At 40.3% G+C, this 16,529-nt stretch overlaps 1 protein-coding gene across 2 annotated transcripts; it reads right to left on the reverse strand.

The window, feature by feature from the left end:
• Positions 1-254: 254 nt before the first annotated feature.
• lin28b (lin-28 homolog B (C. elegans)) lies at positions 255-16,529 on the reverse strand. Of its 2 annotated transcripts, XM_030721674.1 has the most exons (5): positions 16,461-16,529; positions 15,578-15,771; positions 5,133-5,320; positions 523-850; positions 255-357 (listed from the first exon to the last, which is right to left on the reverse strand). In XM_030721674.1, the coding sequence occupies exons 1-4, from the start codon at positions 16,468-16,470 to the stop codon at positions 538-540; spliced, it is 705 nt and encodes a 234-aa protein (XP_030577534.1). In that variant the 5' UTR covers positions 16,471-16,529; the 3' UTR covers positions 255-357; positions 523-537. The 2 variants fall into 2 exon arrangements, with proteins under 2 accessions (XP_030577534.1, XP_030577533.1); XM_030721673.1 differs by lacking the exon at positions 255-357 and having other exon boundaries at positions 445-850.

Genomic DNA, 16,529 nt, shown 5'->3' on the forward strand with positions numbered 1-16,529 from the left:
CTACCATGTGTGCTAAAAGGATGCATCATGATTCTTCAGAATGATTAGGCCTACAGGATATTTTGTGGCTTTAAATCTGCAACATACTTGTGTTGAAAAAAAGCATTAAAAATGGCCAACACTTAGGTCCAAGGGTAACAAAGGCAATAACAATCATCAAGCCTAGTCTTAAACAATGTTGGTTTTTTGTTGGTTTTTTTTTTTGCTCTCATGCTGCAGAGACTGAAACAAGAGAAATGGTCATCCCCTGCAGTCACCATTCCAGCGGTGGTTGCTATAGCTGCACCAAATGACTGCAAGTCAGTCACACACATTCATGCCCATCACGTACCCCCGTTGATCGTTGCCATAGCTGCGCTGGTTAGAAATTAAAAAAAAAAAAAAAAAAAAGTAAAAATACAATAGAAGTAAAGAAATAAAGACCTCCCATTTTTCACAGGTGTGAGGTAGATGAGGGGAGCTTCGGGTAACCTTGATTGAGGGGAGACATGAGGTGTCAGAGGCTAGCGGTGAAAGATTCACCTCTATGGACTATTTTCAGGATTTCCTCCACCTCTGGGTCCGCGAGCCACGATGTGTATGGGGCTCCTCGGGGGAAGATGTGGAGCCCTCCAGAGGAGACGAGCCAGAGCGCTCCTCCTCCTCCGGGAGACAGAGGTAGGGCCCGGTCCCTGGGCTAGAGGCCGAGGTAGACGCATGTTGGTCCTGAGAGCCTGTGGCGGGCGCCAGCGCCTTGTGGGGACACTGAGCCACCATGTGCGTGATGCTCTGGCAGTAGTGGCATTTCTTTGGCTGGGGGGGCAGGCCACACTCCTTGGCATGGTGATCCAGACCTCCACAGTTATAACAGCTGCAGGGCACAAAGTAGAAAAGAACAGATAGAATGAACAGGATGTTTCTTCTTTTTTTATTTTAGGAAACAGAAAACAGACTATAGTTTTGAATCTGCAAACACGTGGTTAAAAATACAGTTAGGTCCATAATTTGTTGGACAAAGACACAACTGTATAGGAATTACAGCAACTTTTATACACCATATTCAGAGGCTCAAAAGTAATGGGTCAAACTCACATCATTTTAAATATAAGGATTGTTTTTGATACTTGGATGTAAATCCTTTGCAGTCGTTGACTGCCTGATGTCTAGAACCCATGGACATCACCAAATGTTGCCGGTTAGCCTCCCTTGAGATGCTCTGCTAGGTTTGTTCTTTCTGCATTCAGTTTTGTGTTCACGAACTGAAAAGCGTGCTCTATTTGGTTGAGATCAGGTGGCTGACTTGGCCATCGAAGAATATGCCATCTCTTTGCCTTGAGAAACTCTTGAGTTGCTTTTCCAGTATTCTTTGGGTCATTATCCATTTGAACTATGAAGCGCTGTGCAATCAGTGTTCCTGAGCAGAGAGTATAGTACACTTCACAATTCCTCCTCCTACTTCTATCAGCAGTCACATCATCAATAAACACTAGTGACCCGGTTCTGGCAGCTATTCATACCCACAACTCTGCTTCCCCCATGTCTGGCAGGTAATATGGTATGCTTCAGATCATGAGTTAGTTTCTCTCCTCTATATTTCTCTTTTCCTATCATTCCGGTCCAAGTTCATCTTGGCTTCATCTGTCCAAAGACCTGTGCGTGCTCTTTCAGATGTTTCCTGGCAAAGGCTAATCTGGCCTTTTTATTCTTGAGTGTAACCAATGGTTTGCACCTTGTTGTAAAACCTCATTATTTCCACTCATGAATTGTAGACCTTGACAGAGTGTTCCTGACTTGTTAGATGCTGTGAAGTTGTTTTTACAATGGAAATAATTCTACCATCATCCACTTCAGTTGTCTTCTGTGGTCTTTCAGTCCTTTTGTTGTTGCGGAGCTGGCTAGTGTGTTCATTCTTTTTAAGAATGTACCATTTTGTGATTTGACCACTCCCAAAGTGTTTGCTGTCTCTCTGATAGATTTATGTTTGAGGGGGTGGGGTGGGGGATGATAGCATCCCTTACTTGCACTTGACTTTTTTGGGCCTCATATTTAAAATTCCAGTGAAATGCTCCAGAATACAAATTCAACACTTCAGATATTATTGCTGCTTAATTTCATGACAAATTAATCAGACATAAGCACTCATGTCTACTCCCCTCTATGGACCAGTACCACCTTGCTACCACTTTATTGCTGCTTGTCAGTCGATGGTCCAATTAAGTTTGAGCCTCTGAAAATGGGGGAGTGTGTATAAAAATCGCTGTAATTCCTGAACAGTTATTGCAAAAAAATTTTTTTTAGTTAAACCCCTTGAATTAAAGCTGAAAGTCTGTACTTCAATCACAAATTGACTTTTTGAAAAAACTGCATCATTGTTCAACAAATTATGGTCCTAAATGTAACTGTAATTTTTTTTTTTAAAAAAAGGTCTTTATATTCGTGTGACACATCGGAACTACAGAGTAGAAATACCTGCTTCAACTACAATTCCCCACTAGATGGGAGTGTGGTACGTGATTTTGCTCGTGCCAAAGTGCATTATGTTATTGACTCTGACAAGAAGAACGCCAGCAATGAAAGAGCAACAATAAAAATGTGAAGGGAAAGGAGATCAAGATGTTAGCCTGTCATGAATCCATCTCTTGTTTTGGCATTGCATTAAGTCTTTTTTTTTTTTTTTTTTTGTCACATGCTCTTTTTTTTAAAGGCTTTATGTTACATATTAGTCACTGTTCTGGTTTTTAATAATATCCTGTGTAAAAAGCTTAAAGCTCTTGGGCAATGAAGTCTAGAACAGATGCTGAATTCACCAGATTACTTTGAATTTCCACTGCAGCAGTGCAAAACTCAGCTGCTTATCATCATGAAATAACTGCTCACTGTAGACATTTTAAGGTGCATCTGATTTGATGGCCAATTAGCAAAATAAGAATCAGCAAGTAGACCAGGCTACCACTAAATAAGAAATTATACCATGACAGCTTTTTTCTGTGGGAGCATGTTTCTGCCTTCTGGTCATAAATTATCTTTACTTAACATCTGTTCTTTGCATCCAATAAAATAACAACTGGGATCTTTGAATTAAACAAGAAAATGGAATGTGCCATAGTTCTAGAATACATAGTTATTGTTTTTCTATAATATGAAAACATAAAAGAATATAAGAATATAAAGGTAAGAGTGCTACCTTATTAAAAGCTGTGACATTAATTAAGAAGGACTCACAGGTAAGGTTTTGAGAGGTAATTAGTAAGTGTCCTCAAAACCTGGATTCACACAACTACAGTGATGTGATCAATTAATTCATGCAATTAAATAATTATATTTATATGCTAATTATAGTTCAGATCTCAAGGTACGATACAAATCTATCAATTTATTGGAGAATTCAGGTTTTAAAGTTTAAAAAGTCCACTTTGGTAAATTTCTGATATGTCACAGCTCATGCACTGACTTAGTGTAACGAAGGTGCAGTTTAGTCTCAGCTAATTTGATTGAAATGCTTTAAACATGAGGAGAAAATACAGGTCAGAAGTGCAGTTTAAATTTTCTTGGCAACAAAAGAATTGTCATTACATGCTTCATATACTTTTGCTTTTCCACGTAACACGGTAAAGGCTTTCCCACCTATAGCTTTTTACAGAGTGACATTAAATGTAGTTTTCTCCAAGACCTTTATTTACAAATATATAAATGAATATTTTCTTGATTAATTGATAAACTAAATTTGATATGAAACTGGAAACTACCTCGATGAAGATAAAAACAGCTCAAAATATTTGGGTGTTATGTGACAGAAGAGTTTAATGTTTAATATTAAAAAAAAGCTTCTAGCACTGATTAAGACTAATGAGCTGTTAGGCAAATATCTTTGGCAATCTTTTTTTTTTGTTTGTTTGTTTTTGCAGTAAAATTGTTATGAATGAGTGCTTAATCAGTTAAAGACAAATAAGCAACAGCTGATGAACATATTTAAACAATTACTGATAAACATTTTTTTTTTGCTCATTTCTGTTTCTCAGAATCCACTGCTCTCATCACATTTTCAGCTATTATTTCTACGACCAATGAATTGTTTACGCAGTTTTTTAAATGAACAATGTAATGTGACCTGAGGAGCTCCAGAGCGAAGGGTGAACTGGTCGATTGCATAGCCGAGTAACCAGCAGGGGTCAGAGCAGCGTAACTGCCACCAGGAGCCGCTCACACTGGCCAGCACTCACAAAGACAGATGACATCACAGACATCTACCTGCCATCACTGAATCCAATACTACCTTGCTACCACCTTAGCAGAAGACAGACACTTGACCTAACACTGGATCAATTATCCCAAATAAGCTGAATAATTCAGCTGTGTAAACCAATCAGGGAACCTTCTCTGTCAGATACTGTTTCTTCCTTTCTAACAAATGCTTTTCTTTTTGCACTTAAAAAAAAACAAAACTGGATAGCGCTGCATTGGTGAACTGAAGCAGCAGCGATGCAGCAACATAAAGGGTGCCAGAGCTGCACTTTCTCATGTAAATGTAGCCTTGAAATCATGTGATACCTTCCCACAGCAGATACAGTATTTAGACTCTACCTGGCAGGATTTGCCGCACATCAAATGAGGGCACTTTCTTTCAGTAGGAGGACAGGAGCACTCTGCTTAGGTTTTTCGAGGCGCTCCATATGGCTCCCTCGACAGATTGTAGCAAAGCACCCTTCAGGATTCAACTGAGAACAAAACAATTGATTTGGCTACTGCTGCATTGAGATGCATATAGGTCCAATCTACCCCTGTGCTAATACAGTCTCTAATGTAAAAGCTGGCAAATTGATTTAAAATAGCGGCAATGGCAGGCGAAGTGCCCTATTCAATTCCTTATTATGGTGCACAATAACCATAGCAACAGGCATGTACTGAGGCAGATTGAATAGATTTAATCTATAATCTCAGCCCACTCAGAAACTGCTCACTGCGGTACATATAGAGTATGTTTCCTGTTGCTACACCACAGCCCTGCTGTCTCAATGCAGGCTAGCCACAGGCAGCTATATACATTCAGGTTTTGCAGATAAAAACCTATGATGCATGATTATGTGTCATTGAATTCATGCATATAGAAAAATATACCTTTTTTTTTTCATATTTCAAAAATTAATAAAACTCACCGGTCTCCCTTTGGTTTGCGTTTCTGCAGTGGGACCTTCCCTTTGGGTCTCCTCTCACTGCCTGCGCAGGGTCCCCCACCAGGTCCGGTCACCCGCAGGGACTCCAGGCCCTTAGAGGACTTCTTATAGGTGAACTCCACCTGCTCACCCTCCTTTAAGCTGCGGAAGCCCTCCATCACCAGTTTGCTCTGTTGGGAGGGGGGGGAAGCAATTATCCCTTTAAAAGAGGCAGATGCTTATAGCTCAATGCAAGATATAAGGGTGTGCATCTAAGTAGGAGAAGGCCCTGTATGTTATAAGCTAGAAGCATCCAACACATTAGTGCTCATGTTTATTGAAATTGCTTTAATTTTAATATCAAAGCATTTTGGTCCCTCAGGTTAAAATATTAAAATTTCAAGCATATACAAAAATAAATCTGTAAAGGTTCATTTCTGTTAGCTTGTTGTCTTGTTAAATTGTGTAAGAGCAAAATTGTTCCAGGAAAAGTAAATCTGAGTCATTTAAATTATGCTAGACATGCACAGGTCACTGTATAAGGTGAATAATTTGGTAGCTCATTAAAGGCAACTGAAAGATCTCCATGATGTCAGCATTAAAGGCTTTTTATACAATGGCATCAGGATGCATTTTACTTTTGGTGGTTACACTGAATATTTTTTGTAGCCCCAAGTGATGCATGGAAACTGACAAAGACTATTACACTTTAATGGTCTTCAGTATGCAGCGAGACATAAAGACCGCCCCGTTCTTAAGCAGAAAATGTCGTCTTTCAGTGAAAATGGATTAGTTCCTCTTTCTGTCTGCATAAGATAAAGCTCAGCATTAATGTTACGCAAGCCCACACCCATTAGGTTAAATCTACACATCTACTATTGACCAGTTATTATATTTGCAAGTAAAATCCTCTCCAATCAACACTTGTCATTTCCACATAGCTTAAGAATCAGCATGTACTGTATTAACACTGGCAAGTTTGTGAGACGGGCTTTTATAAACTGCTCCTGCACGCAGCAAACGCAACACCTATTAGCAAGCAATGAATACCAGTAGGAAAAATACATTATTTCAAACATGGTGGGTTGACTGTATGTGGTTTGTGCCAACTGCGATGAAGGTTGGTGCACAGAGCGACTTATCTCACATGACGTGTCCTTGGTTTACTCTCTTTATCTACTTTTTCGCAGAGACACCACTTCCTATTCTCTCTGCATGCTGGAAAGACAAGGATGTTACACCCATACAATCATTTTTTTTTTTTTTTCAAAGCACCCACCATCCATCTTATCTACATGATCGGAAATATTGATTTAGTTACTACATAACCAGTAGACAATGATTTATGTCTTGTTGATTGCACAGAGTGGACGGCTGATAGGCACAGTATCCATGACCTTCATGAATCGCAGCGAGCCCTGCAGATCTTATAGGTAAACACACACCCACATGGGCATGCAGTGTGCAGAGCAAACCTACTACCTACTATACATCAAGACCTATAAATAACGCACAGGCTATCTGTAAAAGCAGTGCATGCTGTAGACACCGATATGTAGGAGACAAAGGAAGAGAAAGGCTCAAATGATCAAATGCTATAGATGTGAAACTATAGAGGAAGGAGAGAAATTGTGCACAGCAGCATTTTTCTGCAACGACTGAGGTTACAGGAAGCTAAAGGCGCTCTATAGGTGGTTTGTGGATAGAGATGAAAACATAAGAGAGAGGAAAGACGTACAGAGGATGTGGGAATTAATTACAAACTAAGAATAGTGTCTGAACTCACTGCACTCGAATGATTATCCATCTGAAAACCACTGTACAATAAATGACCAGTGGGATAACACAGGGATTAAATGGGAGTGAAAAATTCATTTAATACATTTCTGTTTCCTTCAGGGAAACAAGTATGGCAAAAAACTAAACTTTAAAAATATTTAACCTTGTTTCACAAAGAAAACAAACCTTTTATCTTCAAAACCGAATTCAAACACAAAAAAAAAAAATATTTAAAAGTAAAAATATGCTATCAATATAATTCTCTTTGGATCTATTTTAGTACACCTTTAAAAATTCAGGTGACAGGTAGTAAAATTATCACAACACTCAATTATTCAAAATTCCTATAAAATTAACAGACAGTGAATATGTCACAGCACTTTCTAAATGAGGAACAGGCCAAGACTTTCTTAAGAGTAAAGAAAAACTTTTAATTACATTAAAAAAAAAACTCTGATCTTGCATTAAATAAGTTCTATTTTTTTATATTTTAAAGGAATTTTTATGCGATTACATTTTAAACACTTTTTTTAAATATAAATTTGATGACCAATGTGTTTTAATATTCCCTTTACTTCTAACTTTGCCTTTATACCTTAAAATTTTATATCAAAGGCCAACTTAAAACATAAAAACATAAAAACAAATCTGTTTTTACTGTCAAAGAAGAAAGCATGTTATTGGAGTTTTTTTATAAATAGTATTTTTACAACTTATAGTTCAGTACAAAAAAAGTTTTAGAAAGCCACAAAATCTTAGAGAAATCCTTAAAATAAGAAAACACAAAGAGAGAAGCTGGTGTATAATTATGTCATTTTCCTTTAGTTAAAATTTTTCAGTGTTTTAATTTGTTTTAAATATGTATTTTAGACACCAGCTAGTACATATCAATCATAAACATTTAGCTATTAATCCAAATCAACAGGCCTTCAACAGCTTTCACATAGCATCAGTGAAAGTATAATATAATTTTTCCTTTAAATTTCTTTTCATTTAAATGCATATAATAAAACAATAAATAGGTTTTCAGTTTAATCTCCATTAAAAAATATATATTCACAGAACAGCTGTGCCTTCAAATTTAAGCTCTTTGGAACTATCCTTCCTTCTTTTTTCCACATTTTAACATTTCAACAATTTATTAGAAAGGGAATTCACCTGCATTAACTATTCAATAAAAGTAATTTGTCCAAAATTCATTCATTCATTTATTTTCTCCCTGATGTCCTTTTTGATTCTCTCTCTGCAGTAAGTGAGACTAACAGCCAAGGCCACTTTGCTTCTAGTCGATTGCTGATGGAAGACTCATCCATTTTGGGCATTTGGCTATTGGATTTGGCTTTGAGGAATAGATGAGAATCGGGGAATGGAAATGAGCGAGAAGAATGATTTTGCACCACAGATGTAAAAGAGGGAATAACACAGAAGGGACGGTGAGGGGAGTCACAAATGGAGCGAGCAGCTTTATGATCAATCTCAAGAGGTAGTGCTACCAAAAAATAAAAATCTAAGATTCAATATTCATTAACTTACTCCTTTATCAACGAAAACTGCTAAGATGGGAATAATAATCAACCAAACAAGAAACCAGAAGCAAGCTGAATCCCAGTCATTCAAATTAAAACACCAATTGATTTTATAATTACCATCATTAGACCATCCAAACGGCTAAAAGGTATTTGTTCAGCAGATATCAGTAAAAAGGCAACAAAAGGTTGTGCCTATACCCAACAAAACACAATATATTCAGAATGATAATAACTAAACATCAGCTGGTATCTAGACTGTGGCACACGAGCCCCTTCCTCTTCCGTCCAGAAGCAGCTTGTCTCTCCAGGTCAAAGTTGAGTGGTTTGTCTCTACCCCCCTCTCCAACTCCCTCAGTTCCCACAATGCACCAGTGAGGAAACCACACAACCCCTTTTGTTCTGCAGAAATTGCAGAAATGTAGGAAAACACACACACACACACACACACACACCTCCATATAGGATGTGGTCTCCTCTATATAGGATGTGGTATCATATTTGTGTCAGATGGGTTCTGATGCATGCACTTGCAAAAGCTCATTCTCCACAATTACATAATAAACTGCAGCATATGGATTTGCATATACATGTGTAGCTGCAGAGTGTGTGTGCGCGCGCGCACGTGTGTGTGTGTGTGTGTGTGTGTGTGTGTGTGTGTGTGTGTGTGTGTGTGTGTGTGTGTAGTTCACAAATCAGAACCTGCAACCTGAGTGTCCTCCTCTCAAGTGACCTGGCGGGTGTCCTGACCCGGTTCAGTTTACTCAGGAAAGGGCAAGGCTGAGGTGAGGGACCGAGCAGAACGAAAAAGAGAGAAGGAGCACAAGAGAACACAAAATGGGGGAGGGGCCAAGCACAGGGAGGTGGATATGGGTGGGAATCTGAAGGAAGACGAGGATTGGGGGGGCTTCATGCAACTACCTCCACCGCATTCTGTTCAGCTCCAATGGAGGAGCAACTCCTGATCAGTGGCTGGACTTGGGGGAGGTCAGGAACAAAACCACCATTTGATCAGGAACCCCACAGGTCAGCAGGAGAAATCCTGGGGTCAGTGGTATATACATCCAAGCACCACCCCCAGCCTGCCAGGAAGACCACACCAGCACTTTGTGCTTTAACTTAAGAATCACTAGCAGCTAGTGTCATCCCTTAAACGGAAGAAACTTATCCAACAAAAGGATACCAAGATACTCTGAAAGGGCTTGATTATGCTTACAAGCTTCCTTATGTGTAATAAATATCTTTATGTCTTCATGCATGTGACCGTGTGTGTGTGTGTGTGTGTGTGTGTGTGTGTATGTGTGTGTGTGTGTGTGTGTGTGTGTGTGTGTGCCTGTGTGTGTGTAAGAAAGAGCCAGAGATCAATATCGACTCTGACATCCTAGATAGAAATAGCCCTCCTTTTCATCAGCCGGCCCTCGTCATCACCAGACCCAGCAATCAATACAGGAAGCTGTAATGCGAGGGGATGGGGAAGCAGAGAGGAGAGCCACCATCCTCCACCAGCCTCTCTCCGAGGCGACCACCAGCTATGGAATGGCTAATTATGGGATGCTTTAAATCAGAGGTGGAGAAGGGTATTGTGCTTGTTTCTAGGAGGAACGGGAGAGTGTAGAGGGAGATGGTGGTCAACATGTGGCTTGGGGTCACTGAGTAGCTTTTTATATGCAGGAAATGCTAAGCGGACAAAGCTGGGCTAGATCAGCTCAGATGGACATAACCCAACAGGATATATATAAACCAAAGAAGAAAGAGGAGAGAAAGGGAGAGGAAAAACACACACACACACATACACAAACATGCCAGTGAAAACCACCAACAGAGCCGCTCTTATGTCGGTGACACCGCAGCTCTCCTCAACACGTTGTCATTAGTGGCTCTGACCTTTGAACCTCGCCCAGCCCCCATCAAACACTTAAAAGCCTTCATGTTTCCCCTGCTTCAAATTAACAACATCCAACACCCCCCGATTATGACTGGCCCAAATATTTGATCTGGGGAAGGAAGCACTAGATCATCTTGGTACATTTATCAGCATGAGAGGGGAAATGAACCTCACTGAGGTGACTGGTGATAAAACACACAGCCTGCTAATAACTGCACCCATTCAAAACAGACACAGCCCAGTGTTGTTCCAAAGATTCACTGCTACCATTTAACGAGGTGTCACTTTCACAAAAGAACAAATAATAGGAAATAATCTAAATTAAAAATGACTTTTAAAAGGTGAATGTTTTTTTTAATTTATTTATTTGTCTCGTTTCTTTTATGAAAAAAATGACAGGGTCAACGCAAAACCTTTCAAACATTACACTTTTACATTGTTAGTTCACATGGTTTGAGTTAAAATCACGATTTCATTGATTTTTATGAATGAATTTATTTACAGAGGCAAAAAAAAAACCAAAAAAAAAACCAGCAGCTGTCATTTTTTTTCTTTGTATGTTTTGGCACTGAACCCGACCGCTCTAACAAAGGAGACGGATGATGTAATGCATGACAAACATGACACAAACAGGAATGCAGGTTATTAGTTTGGATTTGATGAATTATGACATGAATGCAAAGAGATGAACATGAGGTCTACATAGTCAGATGTTTGACTGAGGGATTTTCTACATTTTATTTACCATGACAGATCTAACCTTTATCTAATCATTATCTTTGTTTTTATTTGAACCTTTGCGGCATTAGTGTTTTTAGATATAATTTGCTTTTATCTGCTTCTCTAGCAATTTTTTTAATAGAAATCTGACCATATAGCATCGCAAATTAAAACTCATTTCATGCACCGTTTTGAACAAAGTAAGCTTTAAACATCTGTTTACACATGCTTTGCCATTTCCTAAATGCAACCTTTTCTCTATCCTTCAGAAATGAAACAATTGTTCGATTCATTAAGTCTATGATGATGATGATGAATTTTTTAAAATCATTTTTAAATTTTAATTTCTTGTCGCAGACAGTGGAGTGAATATCCTTATTTCCTTTGCTGTACAGATTAAAAAGAACAGACTTAGGATGTGTTTAAGTTTGGGCACATTAAACTATTTTCTGACATTAAAGACAAAACAATCAATGGAGAAACAAAGTGCTAATAAATTAAAACAAATTGCAAATTGCAATCCCACTAAATTTCTTTTTCTTAAAATGTATCAAACATTCCACAGAAGCACTGAACAGCCAAGAATATTAAATATTAAAGTGAATGAAAGAGCCTTCCTGAATGCTTCAGTCTGGTTAATTAAAAAAATAGATTAATTAAATACCAGTGATGGTAAAACACTTAATCAGCTTTTACTGACATGACCAGAACTACTGCTCTTTTTTATTTGTAGCCCTTCTCTGTCTGCTCCGTCACCTTTCCAATTACCAATCAAACATCCACTATATGTGGCCAGCTCCTCAAAAGGAAGTCACATGACTTGCCTTTCTTCTTCTTTTGCTTTATTTGATGTAAAGAAGGAGAGGGTGGGTTGGTGGTGGTGGCGAGAGTGAGTGGAGTAGTGTGGCTGCAGGAGACACAAAGCCTGATACTGGCTATCTGCAGGCAGAGATGGGTGGGGCCTGCATGCCAAACGGTGACACGGACCAGAGGTTAATCTCACTAGGGGCCCACTTTAACCTCACTACACAAAACACACACACACACACACACTCTCTCTCAAGCGTGCACGCATGCACACTCAAAACCTAGAACATCTTACAACGGTTCACACGTAGACATCGACAACCTGGTGGCTGAGAAGCAGAAAGTAAGAAGCCTGCACAAACATTCGCAGGGGCTCCATAAATTGAACACATACTCTTGGGGTTTCAGGAGAGTAGCAGCAGCAAACTGTTCAACATTTCAAACTGATTACCGACAAAGGGCAAGCAGCACCCCCAACCCCCAAAACCCCTTGCCTACCCTCTTGCCTTTTTGTCTTTAAGAAATTCCTCTTTTTAAAGAATGCCCGAGGAGAGATCCCCACCCTCCCCCAAGTCACCCACCAACACACACACACACACACACACACATTAAAAAACACTCAGCCCAGGTAGAGAAGTGGTTGACACACGGAGATAATGTAATGGTGGAAACACTAAGCAGAGAGTGAAGGTGCTTAATTACTCTTTCACACCTTCCAGAAGGAAGTGATCAGATAGGAGCCCTGATGAAGAGGCCTCCCAGGAAGACGCCTCGTGCTCGGGCGGGACCCTCACACTGACTCACACACACACACACACACACAAACACACACACACGTATACATACAATCACAGCCTCCCTCCCTTACCTCCCGTTCCACCACTCGGTCGTCTTTTTCCAACCTCTCACTCATGTTTTCCTCCTAGACTACTGCTAGCACCCCCTCCCCAGCCCAGTACCTCCACCACCCCTCACCCACACTTATTTTTTTTCCCACATCCCTCCTCTTTCCCTCTCTTTGGGAAACCCCCCCCCCTCTTCCTCCTGTCCTCATGCTCCCTCTTCCCCTCCCCATCTTTCTTACCTCAGCTTCTCTCATGCAGATGGGATCAGTGTTGTGCAAGAATAAATCTGCAATCTTTCAAATAGTTTTATTGTAATGTTTTATTCTAACTTTAACCACGAGTGTATAAAATAATCCATAACCTTAACTGTTTGCTTGTTAGCGTGCCACTGATGGAAAAATAAGATACATCCTAAAAGAATTATTACATTTTAAGTAACTGCACATTAACAAAAAAAAAAAAAACGCCACATCTGAATTCAATATCTCCAAATTCAATAATTTCCTTTAAACATGGAAATAACGTCAATATATTCAAATGGCTCCGGACTGCTAGCAGAGAGGCAGAGAGGGTGGAACAGTCAGAGAGAATGAGTGACTGGTTTAATAAGAGTGTATAGATGAGTGTGAATCCTTGCGAAGAAATCATGGGGTTGTTTGCATTTATTATGACAATATGTTTATGAATGCACAACGTCTTCCCTTTTGTGCAAAATTACAGTTAGGTTATTGTAAACGCACCCAGCTGCCAGAAACGCTGGGAGACAAATGATGGAGCGTAAACATATGATTTACTGAATGCTATAATTTTAACAAAAAAAAGGATATTTTAGGAACTATTTGCTTTTTTTTTTCTTCCCCAAAATATAAAAAACAAGAAAATTATTACAGAGTAGCTCCGCGACCATTTTCATCTCTACGTCTCCATCGACACAATATCTAGTGAGCCTTTCGTGGATCTAAAAAAAAAAAAAAACAGTGCTCCTATATAAAACAATATATGGCACAAGCCCATTCTGCCTTATAGGTTCGAAGCTGCTTAGACACACTGTGTTTATTTGACTCCTGCTCAGCTCTTAAGACTGTTTCCCAGAGCACACCTTTCTTCACCCTTGCTGGCCTGATCCACTCCTAAAACATCTCAGAGCAGCAGGGAAGACAGGAGTCTGGAGTGTATGGATAGATGCAGTGCTTTCAGTCGATGAAGACACAATGTGGACGTATCAATCAAAATCTGATAACATAGTGCTGTAGTCATCCACTTTCCTGAGCCTCTGCTTGTTTCATGCACTCACAGTATGTGCACATGAAAAACTGCATCAAATACATGTTAAGAATATATCGTGCGCACATGATGATGCACATCCACGCTATGACTATGGAGATATGTAAAGCAAAGGTCAGCATTTCGTTTAAATATTATTCACTGAAAATAATCATTTTTATGCTTTACTGCAGGCTTTTAAAGAGGTCATTTTTTTTAATCATGTGTATTACCAAACTAAATAAACTAAATAACTGTCGGGATTCAGGGATACTAAACACATTTGGTCAGTCAGCTACTGTGAATACTTTAAATTGTTTTTTATTCTTTTCTTTTTCTTTTTTATACATATAAACTGAGCTGAATGGGAAAATGGCTCAGAGAGATGAGTTAAACACAAATGCAGCAGAATTAAAGACCCAGTTTTATCACTGCAAACTGCCTCACTAGTGCAGAACACAGACAAATACCATTCAAAAAATTTACTCACCCTATTTTTAGACTGGCATGCAGCTTGAAAAAAAAACACACACTATAAGTGTTTAAGTCCCACAAAATTATGCAACTATAATTCACATTTCCCTGTACTACCAATGTGCCTTATAGTAATCAGTGAGGCCACTTTTTTCTTTTCGAATCCACATTACTGCTAACATCTGACCCCTGCTACACCCACTGGACCCCCACCCCACCAACACCACCACCACCAGTTCACAATGAAGACACTTCTAGGGGAGAGTGTCAAATGAAATGGCCAAAAAAGAGCCTCTCCTCGTCCTCTGTCGTTTCATGAGTATTTTAAAGCCACTTTATAGGACCGTAAAAAGGGGGATTTAACGGAGGGAAAGGGCAGCTGAAAGAAGGGAGGACTCCACTACTCTTTGTCTGATGTACAAGTCAAAAACAAGGCCTCTGAAATGAACTCCATGCACAATAAATCAACAGTACATGCGGGGGGGGGGGGGGGGGGGGGGGGGGGGGGGGGGGGGTCGGGCTTCACGTCACAACTGAGTATGAACGTAAAAGGATGTTTCTATAAACTGTACAGACGGTTCAAATACATCAAGCAAACATCAGCAGTGAGCAAAACACACCTTCCCAGAACAGAACCCAGTGTGAGCTCTCCGACATGTTAGCTGGCTGGATATCAAGCAAGCTCTGCTGTCCATTATAGGGCCAAGTGTGAAACTAACCGTGTCATATCCACACGACATTTCTTCCCTTTCCCTTTACAGAGGGAAGAGGGAAGAGCTGATCGCATGTGGCTTTGAGGAACTTTATATGTGTGTGTGTGTGTGTGTGTGTGTTTGTTTTGTTTTGTTTCCTTGCCTTAAGCATGTGGACAACGTGTTATTACACAGTAACGTGTTGGGCACTGCAAAACATCCGGATGATACAATGTAACTATCGCTGTGTGAAGAAACAAAAGGGCCCCACGGGCAGCAAAATGGGTTCTGAGCTAGCACTGACATTTTCTTGCCGAGGAAATAAAAGTACTCAATCATTCGTGGCCTTTCTACGCTTTTAAAAATTCAAAAATCCGGACGAGGCCGATGCTCACCACATCATCGCGCCGCGGATGTGTATTCCTCAGTGCTTGCGTGTATGTTTTCAGCAACTTACTTGGTGGACGAAAACATCCAGAGGGGGGTCGACGGGGCTGCCTTCGCTGTTGGTCATTGAGATAAATCCAAATCCCATCCGGACGTTGAACCATTTGCAGAAGCCCGATCCCGACAGGACCTGAGGTCGAGTCCGGTCCTCCTCCTGCTCGGTGGACTTGGCGGGGTCTTCTCCGCCACCTTTGCCCGACCCTCCTAGAAAACAAGCGGGCAAGCACAAGAAGCACGTTAGAACATTTTGTTTAGGCTCAGACACACCGCTGAACAGTCACTGCCCTGCGCGCATACAGGTTTATATAAGTTTAATGAGCTTTGTTGCGTAAAAACTTCACCAAGAAGCGTGGGGGGAATCCCCTCCACTTGCACAGACAGGCTATGTGAAGTTCAGGGCCGGTAGAAATTTCCTATACTATTTTCACATGTCACATAAGCGACCCGGGGCGCGTGGTGCTCTGAGCCGCTGTGCATCAACCAGACATTCCCTCAAAAAAAAAAAAAAAAAAAAAAAGTTGTTACTCCGTGACAGATGAATGTCTCTAATTCGTGCACAGGCATGCTCAGTGGTGTAACTTGTGGAGGATTTTTCTCGTGCATCTACAGCCCGCTCCTGATGTGGAGTTGCATGCTATATGGGGAGGGGGGGAGGCAGGTGTACACATGGTTCCTCGAGCTTTACTAGTGGACAGAATAGCATATACGCTCTAACACTGAATGTATCTTAATGCTGCGAAACATGGTTAGATGTGGTGCTCGGCAGTGGCGGTTCAGGTTTTTTTGAGGTTTGGAACAATAATCACGTTGCACCTTGCCTCCTTCTCCCCTCTCGCGCGAGCAGATAGGGAGCAAAACTAAGAGCAGAAAATAGAAAATAATTGCAGAATAACCTTCGGCCATGTTTCCCCGCGGACCCTCTGCACCCAAGTTGCAATAGAGAAGCTTCCTCTGCGAAAACG

The sequence above is a fragment of the Archocentrus centrarchus genome, chromosome 24 (assembly GCF_007364275.1).
Source record: "Archocentrus centrarchus isolate MPI-CPG fArcCen1 chromosome 24, fArcCen1, whole genome shotgun sequence".
NCBI lineage: Eukaryota > Metazoa > Chordata > Actinopteri > Cichliformes > Cichlidae > Archocentrus > Archocentrus centrarchus.

Coding starts and splice junctions, on each gene's coding strand:
- lin28b (XM_030721674.1), bottom strand. Junction 5,321..15,577: donor TGGATGTTTTCGTCCACCAA/GTAAGTTGCTGA, acceptor CCCTCCCAACAG/AGCAAACTGGTGATGGAGGG. Junction 851..5,132: donor CGCAAACCAAAGGGAGACCG/GTGAGTTTTATT, acceptor TGTGCCCTGCAG/CTGTTATAACTGTGGAGGTC.